Genomic DNA, 18657 nt, shown 5'->3' on the forward strand with positions numbered 1-18657 from the left:
CACCAGGCTAAGAAGCTGTCAGTGGGAATCCGCTAGGTTCCCTCTTGCTAATCTGAAGGGGCACTCACAGAGGGCATCAAGTGCCCTTCCCTGACAGCAGTGTCCTCAGGATCCCAGTGACATCCTCTTCCTAGTGACATTACCCCCAACCTGATAGAAAGTCCTCTCTCTGTAGGGCTCCTCTGCTCACCGCCCCCCCATCTTCTGTCTGAGTCCCCCCCTCACCCCACCCCCCAGTCTCCAGCTGGCCACCTTCTCACCAGTAGAGGTGACTTCAAGGCCACTTCTCTAGTGTTCTGTCCCCATGCCCTTCACTTGCTGCTATGGATGCTCCGTTTCCAAACAGGAACAGATTTGCCCCTAAGCTGAGAAGAGGCAGGACGGAAACCCATCAATATTATTATTCTTTCATGAAGTTTGTGGGCTGGAGCCTCTGGCCGGCTCTGCTGTGAGGCCTCCTGTTGGCCACACGGGTGCAGCAAAGCCTCAGTGGGCTTGTGCTGGGACCGAGAAGGAGGGGTCATGGGCCACCTGGTCTGGAAAGAGGTCCCCTCTCCATCTGGCTGGGCTTTGCTTTGTTTATTCTTTGATTATCATGAACATTTAAAACTCTCTCCCTACTTCCACCCACCAAGTGCTAAGGTCACAGTTATGCACCCCCCACAACCAGACTTAAACTTTGTTTGTTTGTTTGTTGGTGTGTTGGCTTAAGTCAGGTAAACACAGCAAAGGTTGGAACTGGCTAAGCCGTCTGTCGTGTGTCTTGTTTTCTTCTATGTCTGTATTTGCTTAGTACAGAGCCAGTCATCTCACAGCTCCCCAAGCCCAGCATGCCTGGGGTGCCCTTTAGACAGCCCTATGTCCACTGTGGAACACTTTGCTTTCTTTTTGAGTTTTGGTATGAATTCCGACTAGGGTCCTCTCCTCCTCAGGAGGTATTCAAGTACTCCTCTTTTGTGGGGGGGTGGGGGGCGTTACCAGCAGTTTCTAGTAATTGCCTAGACAGATCAATACGTAAGAGATTTAGAAACAGCTTTATAGACTCCAGTCATTTCTTCTTCAGTTATTAGCAGGGCAGTTTTATTTAATAATGTCGTGAGGGACTCATGCGTGTATATGCATGTGGCTGGGGCAAGGAATGGAAGCCAGCCGTTGAAATCTGTATCTCTGTCTATTGCTCTTCACCTTGTTTTTTGAAACTGGGTCTCTTACTGAACCTGAAACTTGCCATTTGTAGGCTGGCTACCCAGGGAGCCCTCAGGATCTGCCTGTCTCCATTCCCAGTCACTCCCCATGCCCAGAGCTGGGGTACGGAGGGCACACTGTCACACCTGTCCCTTAAAGGAGTACCAGCTACCCAAACTCTTCATGCGTTGGCCATTGGGCTAGAACCTATGTCTACAGTCCCACTGGAGACAGATGGGTCCCTGGGGACCACGGGCCAGTCAGCCCAGCTTAATGGTTGAGCTTCAGGCCAGTGAGAGACCTTGTCTCAAGAAGCAAGGTGGACATCTCCTGAGGGTGATACCTCTGGGACACACACACACACACACACACACACACACACACACACTTTTCTACCTATGCACACACACATACACACACAAAAGCAATATATACTTATACAGAATACATACTTAAACCTCAAGATTCTTTGATTGGGATTTATCGTTCCTTCCTGGCATCATTCATATGTATGTGTCTGCATTGTGCACATTTCATTATTAAAAGCTTTTCATTGAACAACATGTACTGAGCTCACTCTCCATAGATTTGTTTCTACCGAGTCCTCCTCTGAAGCTGTTTCATAACTATACACCAGGCTGTTGGTGTTTGCCCTTCCCTGACAGTGGCTGTCCATGACTGTAGTCAGAACCAGTATATCGGTACTGGCCAAAGCAGTGAAAGGGTTTTGCTTGTTTTGTTATGTCCTTGACGGTACCTGGGCCATCATTTGACATATGTGCACACTGTGAAAATGGTCACCATAGTCGAGTAAGTGACCACACACACACACACACACACACACACACACACACACACACACACACACACACACATCCGTGCTTACCTGTCCTTTTCTCTCATGTGAGTGCTTTGGGTCAAAATAAGAACCAGCAGGAGGAGTCTTGTTGCTGTGTCATTAAGTGTTGTGACCTGCTGTGCATCATCAGCTCAGAGAACCTTTCACCCCAAAGCCTTTCATGAGCATCTCCCTACTTCCCCAGCTTCCCAGCCCTTGGAGCCAATTTTGCTTTCTTGTTTCTGAGCTGCACTTTTTTTTTTTTTTTTTTTTATCACATCGTTCTGTATATAAGTAGTGCCACAGTATTTTTCTGTCTCTGTCTAGGCTCTTTCACTTCTACAGCAGGGAGCCTCCCCGGTTGCTCCCCAGTTTGCTAGCCTCTTGACTGCCAAGAACCTCCATGCACTCTCTTCCTGAGCCCCCTAGGTGTTTTTTGCTACTTCTCCCGGCTCAAGCTCAGCTCCTAGTGGATGACCTTATTGGCGGTCATAGCTGATATTTATTTGGCTCCTTATAATCTTCCCACAGATAATTTTACCTAGGAGCTTCTCGGGTCATCATAACCAGGACCCATGGACTATGGTTCATGGATTTTTGGCTTAAGAGGCAAATACATAAAAAAAGCTGTTCTAGGAGAAGCGTGGTCTCTGGCGGGGCCACCTTCCCACTGCTTCTCGTCTGCCCTCCTTTTTCTCCCCTTGCTTGGAAGACCACAGGAGCCATAACAGCTGTGATGTAAACACCGACAACCCCGTGCCCCAGTACCAGCTGCAGAGAGGCAGGTGGTAGGTAGGGGAGGCTTCTGGACTCCTCGTCACATCACATGGTGTTTGAACCAAGTACAGGCCTGGACCTGGAGGAACACACAGCTGTGTTTGTGCCACTGCTGATGCTTCTCCGCCGCTGTCCTTTGGAGGCAGCTGGACAGAAGTAGAAACAGATGGCAAGTATGGACATGAACCCTGATTGCAAGAAGTGGGTGGGAGATGCAGCGCCATCATGTCCCATGACATGACTGGGTGAGTGAGCAGTTCACCATTAGAGGAAATGACGCTTATCTAAGGTGTCCAGGTGAAGAGTACCAGTCTGAACTCTGTTTGCACTAGATTTGTCAATACACTCCTGACATGTGCCTGGTTGCTTGGGGAAAGGATCCCTTTTTCTGAGCTCAGGACACTGCATGGGGGCAGCTAGCAGAGGGGGTATGTGCCCACGTTTCCCCTCTCCCCAGAGCTGCACCTTCACCACACCTTTCCTGAGATGATGCACTAATTGCATGCCATCCAGGAAGTGAAGATGGAAGTGAGATGGTGTCTCTGGGGGACCCTTTCTCCTGAGCTCAATCAGCAAGTGTATTCGCACTCGCACTTAGCGGCGTGCAGAGCCTCCTCTGCTGCTCAGAGCTTATCACTGACCCCTCAGGATGCAAGCTCTCAGGAAGGCTCACCCTTGTCTCAGTCCTGAGACATCCTGTTCTTTAGCCCCATAGCCACTTTGCCTGAGTGATCCACATAAGCCACCCAGCCCATTCCAGGAAAGGTGTTTTGTGGCTCAGCATGTGCCATTCGTCACTTGTTTTGTTCTGCCTCTAAAAGGCTGTGTGCTGCAGGCTCTCTCCTCCTGCCTTGACTTTCCGACCCTTTTAGGAATTTAAGATGGATCTTTGAGAACTTGTGTCCCTGCTAGTCACTCTAAGGTCCAATGAAGCTAAAGTCATAAAGGTGATTGGAAGTAGAAAAGGGAGAGAACATTCGCTCTGACCTCTATCTGCTCCTCCCTGCTGCTGTTGCCCTCTCCTCTGCCCAGCGTGGGGCAACTTTACACCTGGCCAGGAGGGCCTCTGCTATAGAGGACTCTGCTTGCCCCTCCTCTAGCCACACCCTCTGCATGGGATGAGTAGTCAGCAAGACTAGCAGGGTGCTTCTCCCCAGAATTTGCACTCAGTACTGGTCCCCAGGATCTTAGAAGTCCCTGTCCAGATGCTCTGAACCCATTTCCAGGGTCTATGTGGATTTTCTGCTCCAAGTATGTTCTCCAAAGGGTGAGCTAGGGACCCCTGAGGCCAAAGATAGTTCTTTGTGAAGGTTGTATGTGTGTGTGTGTGTGTGTGTGTGTGTGTGTGTGTGTGTGTGTGTGTGTGTGTGTGTGTAGGCAGTGGTAGGGGGTGCGCTGGGAGAGGGGAGAGAGGTCGAGAGTGCTCCTTCATAGTGCCAGGCCTGAGATTTCATTTGGCCTCACTATAGAAGATCTGAGGTTCCTGGGTCCAAGACAGGGGACTTTGTTACTCCCAGCAGAGCAGGCAGTGTGACCACTGACACATTTGTTTTAGTTCTCTTTGTTATCACATTCCAGAAAAGATCCAGGTGGGCGTTGCCCTCCCAGTGACAAGGGAATTGTAAAGAAGCCTGCTTTCCTGCCCAGCGGTACATATTACTTCACCCTTTTAGGCTGCCAGCTTCATTAATCAGCCCCGAGAGTGGGCCCATGTGAAAGGGAAAATAGGCGTTTCAGTCCTGGTGTGCCCAGAGAACAGCACCCTGCTCCCTTCTTGAAACAAGTTACTTTCCTCAGTTCTGACAAAATATCTGACCAAAAAAACCAAAAAACCAAAACCAAAACAAACAAACAAACAACAAAATAAAACAAAAAACGTTTTGAGAAAGGAGGTTTTATTTTGGCCCATGGTCTGAGACAAAACAGTCTAACACGAAGAAAAAGGTTCTTGTGGGAGGTGAGGCAAAGTCACACCTCGCCTGGTGGCACTCTGGTGTCTGCCACTTTCCCCTTTGCATTCAGTCTTGGACTGCAGCTTGTGGGTTGGTACGTGGTGGGTGGTGGATCGTCCCTCCTTGAGCCTCTCTGGGAAGACTTCCCGACACCCCTAGGTGTCTCCTAAGCAATGCTAGTCAAGTTGATGTTGAAGGCTGACTGACTATTGGACTGCTGATGTCTCTTCAGGACACCAGAGTACTGTCCATTCCCAGGCCTGTGCTGTGGGGCAGAGTCAGGGACTGAGGGAGAAGGGAGGCAGGCTCAGCCTGGGTGCAGGTTCAGGATGTTGGGGTGACAACATCTGGGAGTTTCACAATTCAGAAGTCAAGCATGGTATAGAGAAAACTGCAAGGCGCAGGCATTGATGCTGCCTTATGGACAGAGCTGCCCCAGCTTGAGTGTGTGAGGACAAGACGTAAGACTTGCAGGATACACGGGACCTTCCCTCAGGCCACTGGAGTTGGGGGTATTCTTAAACCCAGGCAATGGTGATGCACGCCTTTAATTCCAGCACTCAGGAGGCAGAGGCAGGTGGATCTCAGAGTTCAAGGACAGCGCGGTCTACAAAGCAAGTTCAGGATAGACGCAGATACACAGAGAAATCCTGCCTTGAAAAGAAAAGAAAAAAAAAAAGAAAATTCCTATTGCAGGTCGTTTCAGTTAAGCCTACTGGGCTTTGCCCGTGTCCTGCCTTTCCAGGTGTCTGTTGAGCCTGCACAGCTGTGTTGGTTTGCACTGTCTATGGCATCCCTCCCTACGCACTGTCCTATCTTCTGTGTGTACGTTCCTCTCATCTGTTTTGGACCATTTAGTGGCCGAGCCCACCCTCTGCCATATGCAGAGGACCCACTGAAGACAAAAAGCTTCGTCTCTCTAGACTTTTATCTTGGTTTAATTCACTTTTCATTTCGCCGGTATCTATACCCTCTGTTGTATGAGTTGTGTTTCCTTTTCATATGGAAATAGCTCAGACTTCAAAGAGGTGTTGAACTCTACCACAGAGCCCCCCCTCCACCCCCAAAGAGATCAGACAGGCATTTTAGGGTGACTCAGTGGTGAATTTAGAAATCTCACAGACCTGGTAAATATTCTACGATTCTCTTTTGTGCGTTCCTAGGGCATTGGGTAATACAGTAATTGAGAAATGCTCTCTGGTACTTGTAAAGTAAATGTCCTATAATGTAAAGATCCTTCCAAAAGAGGACTGGAGAGATAAGTCAGGAGTTAAGCACACTGGCTGCTCTTCCAAAGGACGCAGGTTCGATTCCCAGCACCCACATGATAGCTTGCAACTGTTTGTAACTCCAGTTTCAGGGGTCTGATGTCCTAATGTCCTTTTCTGGCCTTCAAAGCTACTGCATGTATGAGATACACAAACATATATAGATGCAAAAATACACATAAAATAAAAATAAGTTTTAAAAAATAATTCACTTAGAAAGAAAAAGGAGAGGCTAATACCCCACCATCACTTCTCTTTTTTATTTGGGCCAGAGCCCCACAAATTTTTCTCAAAAAGCAGAAGAATATAATGACTGGGCATTAAAGCTTAAGAGCATTAGGTGTAGTTGTCACACTTTAGTGTCTAAGACACTGAGATAAATTCATGGTCCTTGTGAAAGACCCTGATGCAATTTCTAATTGTTACTATTGCACCCTGCCACCTCCACACCCGATGGGGTAGGTGTTTTGGCCTTATCTGTGGCTCAGAACTTGCCAGACACTAGCTCGTTATGACTGGGCAGAGGCAGAGTGGGGAGGGCGACACTTGCATGAGTGTGGGTGGGTTTTGATTTAAAGGAACATGAGTACTTACCTGTTCCGTTGAGCCTCTGACCTGTTGGTATAATGTGTGTGAGTTGGCTTACACTGACACCTTTCCTTGGCACAAATCTCTTCATATTTTATATTTTCTAAAGAAGACATAACACATAGGCACATATGTATGTGTGTATAGCTAGCTAGTGTGCATCTATTATCCATTACTATTATTCATTGTCAGTTGCGCCCTAATACTGTGTTTTCTGTTTGATTTCATTTTGTTAAAATGATACACCAATCACAACCCTACTGATCTCATGCCTCACTAAGAGCTCAGGAGTCAGTATCTGGAAAGCATCACTCTAGGTACTCATAAGGATGTTTAATAACAGTAATATTAAGCCGGGCGTGGTGGCGCACGCCTTTAATCCCAGCACTCGGGAGGCAGAGGTAGGCGGGTCTTCGTGAGTTCGAGGCCAGCCTGGTCTACAAAGTGAGTCTAGGACAGCCAAGGCTACACAGAGAGACCCTGTCTCAAAACAAAACAAACAAACAAACAAACAAACAAAATAACAGTAATAATAATAATAGTAATAATAATAATAATAAAGAGGTTTCATCATCTTCTGAAAGAGGCTGATTCACCTAGAGAGTGGTGTGCGTGTACACACACACACACACACACACACACACACACACACACACACACACACCCCATAACCCATTGAGTTCAGTTTCCAGTACAGTGTGCTACAGGATTTAAAGGGTAGTATGTACAGAGAGGGTATTGGTGAATCTCCCACCCCATCACTGGGATCCACCAGTGTAGTCTTTTTTTTCTGGCTTCTGACTCTAGTGGGAATTGAATTCCCTTCCTATTCAAAGGCTTACCTACATTAGGTGTATATCTTTTTTAGTTTCTATTGTTCCCTTTCCATCTTGGATATAAAGAGTATAGGAGAAAACAAAATTGAGTCAAATATAAAGATAACATCCTGTCATTGACAGGTTTTCCAGTTCCTTCGAGATCGTGTCTCATACTCTTGGATGCTTTTGAATACTTTTCCCAGTTTTCTTTGATGGGCTATGTGGGATACAGGGTGATGCTTTATCTGGGGCAAGGCCGTAGCTCCCTTTGACTGTTGTTTTGCAAGGATATATATGAAGATAGCCACTAAGTTTATTTTTACACCTCACAATAGGGCAAGAATCTACATTTTCAATCAAGCTGGACACTCCAATTTAACAAGTCATAAAAAAATCTGTTGGCCCAGATAAAAATGTATGTTAAGAGTGTTTCTCCCTCTAAATTAAGACCTTGATCCCAGAAGCCCAAGAATTCATTAAGCCATAATTGGCCTTTCTCACTGATGATTCAAAATACAGTATTAGTGGGAGGTATAGATGGAGCTTTGGAGGCACCATTGGGTTTGTTTTATAGCTGTTTTTCATAGCTCTAGTTTTAAAATATTATTTATTTTTCACCTGATAGCTACCTTTCTTACATCAAATCCTTCAGGCTGGCTGACTGGCTGTTGTCACCCAAACTTCAGTGCTGCAGTTGGTGACAGCTGTCCTAGAGGCATCATAGCATGCCCCATATCATAGCCCCACATCACCTCAGAATCATATATCCTTCCTGAGGTTTTTCTGAGAAAGAAGTTTGCTTTGTCAGCTGGGTGTGGTAGCGCCCACCTTTAATCCCAGCACTCGGGAGGCAGAGCCAGGTGGATCGCTGTGAGTTCGAGGCCAGCCTGTTCTACAAAGCGAGTCCAGGACAGCCAAGGCTACACAGAGAGACCCCATCTTGAAAAAAAAGAGTTTGTTTTGTCTGTCAGCCTTGAAGAGACAGCAAGTGCTTTTCAGAGACGCATTTGCTTCAGCAAACCAGATGCCCCAAGCAGAGAGATCCTCCCATGATCCTGACATGGCTAAGGAAACTGGCTTTGCACACAACTTAAGTAACTTGATTAGAGGCACAGAGTTGTCATGGTGAGGTCCACCTGAGGCTCGCTCCCTACATACCAGCCACGCACTGCTAAGCGCCAGCCACTAAGGTGATCCGTCTCCTCAGCACCTGACAGAAGAAGAGGCCTCATCTTTTCCATTTATCTAAATAAATCCTGGGTTTGACTTCCTGACACCCAAAGTTGTGCAGGGCCCGTCTGAGCCTCTTTTTCACTTGCATTACCTTTAATACACCTATCAATTATTCCCCTGTACTAGTTGTTTTAACGTTAGCACAGAAAGCAATGGGTTCCATTGTGGCATTTTCATGCATATCTCAGTGTGCTTGCTGCTTCTTCTCTTCAGACACTATTCTCTATCCGTTCTGCTTTCCAGGCACCTGTATTCAGCACACTTTCTCCCCTTTCATGGTCCCCTTTCTACTTTCAACCTACACATGCATGTATACATACCCACATATACACACACATACATATACATAAACAGGTGCACATATGTGTGTACACACATATACACATATATACACATGCATGTATACACACAAAAACATTCACTTGTACACACATAACACACATGTGCGCATACACCATACACATGTACATATACACACACACATATACACATACACACACAGGCACATACATGCATATACACATATGTACATGCACAGGTACGCAAATATAAACACGCACATACACACAGGCATACAATATACATACATAAATATATATATACACATATTTACCAATATACATAGGTACACACATATGTGTATGGCTATATACATATATACACATGTCCACACAGACACACATGCCCATGTACATACATGCATGCACATAGGTACACATGTGCTCATGTGTACACACACATATACACATGTACACAGTGTACACACAGGTGCACATGGGCACACAGACATGCATACGCACAAACATACGCATATATACAAGTGTACTCACATGTACACACACACACACACACATCATACACAGTACATACAGGAATACATGAGTGCATAATCACATACACGTACACTCACATATAGGTGTATATACATGCAAAAATACACCTGTGTATCCTCACACATGTATTTGTGTCATTATTACCTAACGTTAGCTGGTATAGACGTCAACTGCCATTGGACTTGGCTGTTCCCGTGGCCCTTTATTTTCCCCTGGGTTTCGTTGCAGCTCCTCCCTTCTGTGGTTATTTGTAATAGTGACATTTTGTGTCTAACGATGCACATAGCCCTCCATGGGGCTCAGTGCGACTGGATGTTAAGCAGATGTAATTAAGAAATGTTTTACTATGAATTGTATTAGCTGTTTGAGTGAGGGACTCGGCTGTACACATTGGAAGGTATGCAAGCTGTGGAGTCAGGTGGCGTGGCCCAGGGCTCACTCGTGCGGTCCCCTAAGGCAACTGCTCATAACTGCAGCACAGTTGGTTCCTAGACCTCACCCGCTGCTCATTTTCTTAGGGTAAAAATGATGGGTTTTGTAGGGTTATGCATGAATCCCCCAGACTTTGTTGTCTCACAGGAACCGGTGTGAATGTTTGAGGTGGCTGAGTTATCCTGCTTTTCTCTGTCAGGATGATTCAGGCTACCTGACTGGCAGAGCCTTTGGAGTGTTGCGCATGCACGTGCGCGCACACACACACACACACACACACACACACGCGCGCGCGCACACACCCCCCCCATCATCATCATCATCGTCATTTCATGCCACTTTCTCCAACCCCAGCAGGAAAGGCAGCAGCAAACTGCACGTCATCAATCTGTTGCATTCTGCCAGAATTCCAGACTCAAAGCATGTGTTTGAAACTACATGTTTGCTCATCCTAAAGGGCTGGGTTATAAACTGTTAGAAACCAGGACCCATTAAATGACCAGGCTTCATTTCTGCTGAGTCAGTGTGTGATTGTCCTCGAGTCTGGGAAGGCTAAGCTGACGGATGCCAAGTGCAGCCCCTCCAGTCAGTGAGCTCAGCCTTCCTGCCTTCCTCCGGCCAGCCTTCCATGAATCTCCCCAACTTACAGCACTGGGCGCCTGTACCTGGGAGGGCTGAGGTGGAACCTGTGGCATTTGTTCTGCAGTGTATATCTGCCTCGCTGGAAGTCCCTTTTGAGGAAGGGACCTGGGAGAATATTTGTCTTAAGTAAAGGGGACACTTAATCCCAGTAATCTCAACCAGAAACTGGAAGGGAGGAGAGTTTCTACTGTCCTGAGGAATCTGTTTTCTCAGAAGTTCAAAAAAGAATGTGGAAGCTGGCCAGAGGGGAAGTGCAGAATGTTTGATGGTAAATAGGCAAAAAAAAAAAAAAAGCCTGGATGGTTTCGCTTCCAAAAAACTGGAGGATATTGGAGCAAAGTAGATGGCATTGGTACAGCCTGGGAAAGGTCTGTCTATCTGAAGGCTGGGTGGCGGGAGGAAGCCCACTCGTGTGCAGTGCGCAGCTGAGCTTGCATCTTGGCACAAGCATGCTCAAGGCAGAATCGAGGCACCCAGTAGAAGCGACAGCCAACACTGGAGCCAGTAGTCCCCTGTTGGAGTTCAGCAGGAGGCCAAGACTTTAGGATTGATGCCTTGGAAGATGTGGTCCCATCTGTGGGCTCACTTGAACATATGTCCCAGGACTTCAGAGAGCACCTAGTGAGGGACTGAAGGCTGACATTACAGATGACAGTCTATCCCTCGCCTGTTAAGTCTGGCAAAATCTCAAATTTATGGGATGAGTTCTGCTCAGCCAGTGGCCAGGCAACCGGTCACTCAGCCGCTGATGCTGTGGTGGGCCTTTGTGCCAGTGGCTACTGCCGAGGCGTTGTGGGGAAGTTTTGGTGGGAGAGAGATTAAAGTCAACGACAGAAGGAAGGTTCTGCAATGGAGGAACTCTCGGTTATGAACTTTTTTTTTCTTGGTTTTTCGAGACAGGGTTTCTCTGTGTAGCCTTGGCTGTCCTGGACCCGCTTTGTAGGCCAGGCTGGCCTCGAACTCACAGCGATCCACCTGCCTCTGCCTCCCAAGTGCTGGGATTAAAGGTGTGCGCCACCATGCCTGGCTTATGAACTTTTAAAGTAGAATTTACAGTGGATGTGCTATCAGTGTTTCCCAGCCTTGAGCAACATACAGTGTGCGTTTAAAGGATGCCCGACTTTGATAAGTAATCGCATCTGGTCATGTGATTTCATATAACCAAGACGAAAAGTATGATTAAGTACAATAGCCTTCCATAGTAAATATCATTTGCTGTCTTGAGATTATTCCACAAGGCAAAAACACAGAGTAGATGGGATACAGGGATTTTTTTTTTTTTTTTTTTTTTTTTGAGTCCAGAAAGCTCGTACCATGTGTGCTGAAGGCTGTTCTGAGTCGGCCATCAACCCGACCACCACTTATGTTACAGAGAAGAAAACTATCCTTAAAGCCAGCCTGCACTTGATTTGCTTAAACTAAGAGAACTTTTGTCTTTGACTGGCCCTGGGTAGAATTGCAAACCTTAGAAAAAAACCTGCCTGTGTTTTTAGCATCTGAGGGTAGGCTGTGATGGGCAGCAAGCCCTGAAGGAAATCCCAGAATCTTTGCATTGCTTTCACACATTGCATGACAGTGTGCATTTTTTCTGAAAGCCTTTGCTGCTCAGGAGCAGATGAGGGCGAGGTGGGGTTGCCGTGCTTCATTCTAGTCACAGCGAATTCCCGAGAGACAGTGTGATCCAGGAGGCTGGGCTGCCAGAAGGCCCGCTCTGTGCTCTGCCTTGCCATTCTTGGTTTAGGATTTGCAGAGATGTTTACAGACTACGTCTTGATATTGCACAGAGCACAGCCTGCTGCACTCACCTCTGAACTTTCACAGGTGTCCTACTTGGGGAATACCACCACGACCACCACCACCACCATCACCACCACCACCACCACCACCTCCACCACCACCTCCACCACCACCACCATCACCATCATCACCACCACCACCATCACCACCACCACCACCATCACCACCACCACCACCACCACCACCACCATCACCACCACCACCACCACCACCACCACCACCACCACCACCATCACCACCATCACCACCACGACCACCACCACCATCACCACCACCATCACCACTACCACCACCACCACCATCACCACCATCACCACCAAGACCACCATCACCACCACCATCACCATCACCACCACGACCACCATCACCACCACCATCACCATCACCACCACCACCACCACCACCACCACCATCACCACCACCACCACCACCATCACCACCATCACCACCATCACCTCCACCACCACCACCATCACCACCACCACCACCACAATCACTACCACCACCCCACACCCCCCCGCCTGTCTCTCTCTCCCTCTCTCCCCTTTTCCCCTCCCCTCCTATGCAGTGTGCTCTCTATACACTCATTACTCACTGATGCTCTGGCCGTTTCTGCACCACCTCCGGCCACTCCCTCAATTATTCTCTGCTGGTCTTTGTTTTTCTCCTTCTCGTGTTTTTGTTTTTGCAAGATCAGTGTTTCTCGTCTCTTGGTGGCAGGAGTCTCTCAGTAATTACCACTGCCCCAGTCTATTCAGACTGCTGCAACACCATACCATAAATGGAGTGGCTTAGAGACAACAGAAATCTATTTCTTACTGTTCTAGGAGGCTGAGGCAGCCAAGATGAAGGTGCTGGCAGATTCAGTGTCTGGTAAGGGCTGCCTTTTGGTGCAGAGAAAGAAAGTAGCTCCTAGCCGTGTTTGCAAGTAGTAGAAGTGAAGACCTCTACTTCTAGCCCCTTATATGGGCACCACTCTTGTTATTAAAACTCTGCCCTCAAGGCCTCGTCACCACCACCCCTAAACCCCTGTCTATTACCCATCTATAGCAGGTTTGCATTGAGCATAAGAACTTGGAGAGAGGGGACACAGGAACTCTAAAGCTTGGTAATTGTCCAATCAGAACATCTTTTTTTCTTTGCTCATTAACTGACAGACATGCTTCTGCCTGTCAGGGCTTATTTGGGGGTTCCTCTCTTGCCCAGAACAGCTAAAGAACGGGACAGGCTGTTGTCAAGACTGATTCTGAGGCTCCAGAGGGTTCTGCCGTGATGGTGCCAGCAGCAGTGGAATCCTCAGGCAGCATCTCTCCCCAGAGGAAAGAGCCTGTCCATTCCCTGCTCAGTCACAGGCCTGAAGCCACCATGGCTTCTGCCAGAGGGTCATTCAGTGCATCGTAATCTCATGTGCACCTTCCTGGCTTTCCTTTGTCACCTTGGCAGGACTCTCCTTCAGCAACTTCAGAAACTTCAGACTCTCGTGATGGGGAAGGTTTCTCGAACCTGCAAGTTAGCCGGCACACAGACTGGCACCTGCCTCATGGTGAGTTTCCCAAAGGGACTCCCTCTGGCCAGTCCCCTATTCCCAGACTCCTCTACCTTGAAAATGCCAAGAATGAACGGAGCCAGAGAGGCCATACGTCCTGTTCCAAGGTTTTCCCTCTGCATTTCATTGCAAGGACGGGACAGAGGGTATGACCTGTCCCTGTGCTCCCAGGGGGCTTGTCCCTGCAGGTATATAGCTCCCCGCATTCTCTCCTCACCCCCAGGTCGTCGTGCTGTGCTTTGCTGTTGCATTTGGCAGCTTCTTTCAAGGCTACGGGCCTTATCCTTCTGCCACCAAGATGGCTCTGCCCAGCCAGCATCGCCTGTCAGAGCCGTACACAGCCTCCGTGGGTAAGTCATCACCCTCTTCTGTTTGCCTGCAGTTGGCTTTCTCAGCTTTCTGCAAGGGATCTCAGATGAGAGGCAGAAGTATACAGGCGGAGTGTCTCTGCAGGTGGGGTGTTCTTGGACTCCCCCATGCAGCACCAGGAATTCTGAAGGATGCCACAGAGAGTTGTCAGGAGCAGCGCCACAGACGTGCTCTCTGATAATCTCTGACACCCCATTTTGGGTTCTGATGTCGGGGTGGGGTTGAGTGATGTGGATCTTGGAAGACCAGAGAGTAGGGAGGATGCGTAGTTTTCTCTGATCCCTCATGATCAGTCTCACGTCTCTGGCTCCCTAAGGGCAATTATATTGCTGTTGCAGTAAGGTTGCAGCAAAATTAAAGAAATTATCTGTCTTATGGCCAGGACTTAGGGAACTTGGATGCTCAGGTGTTCATGTAGGTAGCATATTCTGTTCTCAGCTTGACCAATGGTGTCTTTTGAGTATTTCGAGGGTGACAAAGAAGGAATATACACACACTGGCGCAAACTATGTTAGTAATTACACACACGGAGTTGGTGGGCACTGATTTTGAGAAAAGGGCAGCTTTGCCATTCTCAAAATGTCTGTGGGTTCCAACAGTTAGCTGTATCCAGGCCGGATGTGTGATGGCATAGCATTCCATTCAGATAATCTCAGTGCCTTGGTAGGGAGTTTCCTTCCCTAGGGAAATAGTTAAGGGGAGCACAGTTCCTATGTCCAGGAAAATAGCTGCAGAGTCGTCTATGCGACTGTCCCACAATGCAGCAGACACTGTCTTTCTTTGTCTTTTGGGGGCTAGCTCTGTGCTGTCTCTCCAGATTCTAAGGCTTGCTTTCTGGGGATGCTTCCTCATTCAGCTGGGTTTTGACGACTCCAGGTCTTTAACCCCTGTTTTCTTTGAGTTGTTTTCCCTGAGACGGTTATGGATAGGGATGAGAGAAGTTTTAGTTAGAGGCAGTGAGGGTGGAAGTTGCCTTTTGTGTGTATTTCCTTCTATATTCTTCCAACCTGTATAATTAGTATAATCTTTGATGCATGAACGCTGAAGCCTGAAGTCGTCACGGAAAGCCAGAGCCAGCTGGCAATCCATCCCATGGGGCAAGAGCTCATTGATTGTCATCTGCCACTGGCCTTGGGCATTTGGAGTAAAGGGTGTGAGTGGGCCTCATGGTGTTTTTGCTAATATCTGCCGCTCTGTTCTTTCTTTCAGTGAGATCCAGGAACCTGCTAATCTACGAGGAACATTCTCCCCTGGAGGAGTCTGGCCCGGCCTCAGCGGGGGAGCTTGGGGGCTGGGACAGAGGCTCCTCTCTGCTCAGGGCATCCTCGTCATCATCGGGCCTTGAGGCCCTGCCGGAGGTGGATCTTCCACATTTTACTATCTCCAATGAGACCAGCTTGGAGAAGGCCATGCTGTTGGAGCTTCAGCAGCACCTGTGAGTCCCTGTGTAGGCATAGACCTAGTGGCTGACCACGGGGTGTGAGTCAGCTCGGACTGTATCTGGGTGCTCTGCCCACATGTGCACCGGCACACCATAGGAGGGCATCAGATCCCAGTATAGATGGTTGTGAGCCACCATGTGGTTGCTGGGAATTGAACTCAGGGCCACTGGAAGAGCAGGCAGTGCTCTTAACCGCTGAGCCATCTCTCCAGCCCCTCAAAAACCCATTTTTAGCACTGACACTGGGAAGAGTCTACTGATGGCTGTAACTAGGATGAAAGGTCGAGATTGGGCTAATCCAGTATCTATATCATCAGACCAAAGCTGGCAGCGATGGCCCCGACGAGCAAGTGGGGAAGTGGGTCCCCTCGGTCACTATCTCTTCCCCCACCCCAGATGCAGAGTAGTCATATATGGCAGCACATACTTTTAATCCTAGCACTTGGGAAGAGGAGGCAGGAAAGTCAGTAGTTCAAGGCCAGCCTCAGCTTCATAGTGAGTTGGCCTGGCCTACATGAGATCCTGTCTTCAAAAATACACCTGGTGACATCAGAGAGTTTCTTCTACAAAGGGAACCCTATAGTTCCCTTCTAAGTAGAACGGGAAACCAACGCTATGCTCGGTATGGACATAATTAATGATTTATATGTTAGTGCTTGTGAGTTAGCTGTAGCTGCAGATGAAATGCCCTTTGTGTGAAATGCTCACGACCACAAGGTGTTTGGAGTAGTTTCCAGGTGTTGGGATATTTGCATATACATAGTGAGGTATCCTGGGCCTGAGACCTCAGTCTAAACATGTAACTTATCTATGCTAGACAAGAAAGTTTTAGTTCTTAGAGCAGCTCAGAGTTTGTTTGGGGATTAGGGATGCTCAGCCTATATACATGGATATATTCATAATCGAGGGATATGATGGTGAGACACTGTGCATTTTTTCCATGTTGAAAATCATCCATATGTGGTTCTAGTTCTGCACACACGTGGCTCCTTTCAGGTAGCTGGGGGCGGGGGGGAGGGGGGGAGGGGACGGGGGGAGCGCTGATCAGCGCAGGAAGCAGGTGCGCCCGCCAGCCGCCCTCTGGGGGAACGTGGTGAGTTAGCTAATCCATGCTCCTAGATGGCTCAGAAATGAGGCTGCTCTGGGATCAGAGGCAAGGATTTCTTTTGGCTTCTCTCCCAACTCCGTGCAGCAGGGTCCACAGTCACATGCACTTTTACATGTATACACGGTATGCACATACTTAATGCTCGCTAGTACTAACAGCCCATATGTGTTACCATAACAAACCTTGTAAGTGTCCCAAGACAAACACACCCTTTATTCCCATTATGGAGAGAACCTGGAGCCTGGGCTAGAAGCCCTGAGAGACTGAGCTGCTGGCTGGCGTGGCTCACAGCAGCCTGCTCTCCTAGCTCAGTGCATGGAAGCCCCTTTCTGGCCTCTCTGTTTACTGCCATGTCCCCTAAATAATAAAGCTTCCATGACTGCCGTCACAGTGCTGCAAGACTGAATGAGCTGATACACCACTGACCATGTATTTATTTTATGGTCTATATTTCATGTTATTTTAAATTGGTGCATTAAAAGAAAAGAATCCGCGTCATGATTCTTACGTCTAGAGCAGGTGCCAGCCCTTATCCTTCTGATGACTTAACAGTCTAGAGCAGGTGCCAGCCCTTATCCTTCTGATGACTTAACAGTCTAGAGCAGGTGCCAGCCCTTATCCTTCCGATGACTTAACAGCGCTGAGGCCATTCGTGAGCAGGTAACAGCCATGGAAAGCCATTTCAAATACGTCAGTGTCAAACCACCATGGGTCTCCCCTGGGTCTAGATCCAGGTGGGAATATGGAGGAGAGCAGGTGACTAGTGAGGGAGCAAAGGACTGCCCCTGGGCGTTTCAAACACTGCCAGGTCAGCCCACAAGGCTGCAACTGAGTCACCGCACGGAGTCTCAGAATCTTAGTAAAAGCTGGTGGCTAATACACGTTTTTTCTCCCTTTGGTGCCTTCACAGGGTCGGCGGCCAACTGGAAGGGAATGAAACGCTCAAAGTCGTAGAGCTTGAGAGAAGAATGAACGCCACCTTCTAAGGAGCCGCCCCACCCCCACCCGCCTCATCTCCTCACTCCATCTTTGCATCCCCAGACTGCCGTGCTCATAACTTACTCCTTCACCGCTGGATCTTGAGGAGGATGTGGGCTAGTATTACAGCTTGAGAGATGGGAAACCCCCAGCTTGGGGGTTTCTGCTTGTATGTCCTTGGGAGTCTTCACAAAAGGGAGCTGGCACCTCTCCGTCCCTTTCTCTTACTGCCATAGGAAGTTATTTTAACGGTGAGGTAGAGGTGAGACGACCAGGCTTCTTCTGATCGATAGGGCCAAGACACTGCCTGGCTCTTCTCTGTGAAGTGGGACACCTTTGAAGAAGACGTGACTCATGTTCAGTTGAGACCCCCCCAAACCCCAAGCCGCAGACACACCACAAACACGCCGGGGGAGTGGCAAAGCGCCAACTCCTGCCTCCCCCCCCTTGCTTCCTAGGACTCCAGCGGGACCCCCACCTGCACTGAGAGTACTAGAACGCCATCCTCCCAGCCTTCCCTCTCTAGCACCCGGGAGTCCTCACTGGATCCTCTCACAGGCAGATGAGACTCCACCATGTTTTCAGGCCGCAAGTGCAATTCCTAAAGGCGTCAGGCTCTTCTCCTCCAGGCCTTCCTACCCACTGTGTTGCTTGTAGGACACGCCCCCGCCCCTACACACACAAACACACACGCGCGCACGTGCACACATACACACACAGCCTGTATCCCCGTGGAGACAGTTAGCTCTGTCTCCCTGGCCTCCCCTCCCCATTTGTAAATAGTATTTATTAGCTTGCTGAAGCTCCCGGCTGACCATAGTAAAAAGATTCCATGACCCCTTCCAACAAGCA

The 18657-nt window shown here is 48.5% G+C and overlaps 1 protein-coding gene across 1 annotated transcript in view; it reads left to right on the forward strand.

Moving 5' to 3' along the window:
* The window catches only part of Creb3l2 (cAMP responsive element binding protein 3 like 2), a 117764-nt gene extending 99927 nt beyond the window's left edge, over positions 1-17837 (forward strand). Inside the window, exons 9-12 of the mRNA XM_051151729.1 lie at positions 13807-13906; positions 14133-14259; positions 15488-15713; positions 17738-17837. Coding sequence (XP_051007686.1) covers positions 13807-13906; positions 14133-14259; positions 15488-15713; positions 17738-17813 — 529 coding nt within the window. The 3' untranslated portion in view covers positions 17814-17837. The remainder of the gene's footprint in view (positions 1-13806; positions 13907-14132; positions 14260-15487; positions 15714-17737) is intronic.
* Positions 17838-18657: the final 820 nt, after the last annotated feature.

The sequence above is a fragment of the Acomys russatus genome, chromosome 10, assembly GCF_903995435.1.
Source record: "Acomys russatus chromosome 10, mAcoRus1.1, whole genome shotgun sequence".
NCBI classification, from domain to species: domain Eukaryota; kingdom Metazoa; phylum Chordata; class Mammalia; order Rodentia; family Muridae; genus Acomys; species Acomys russatus.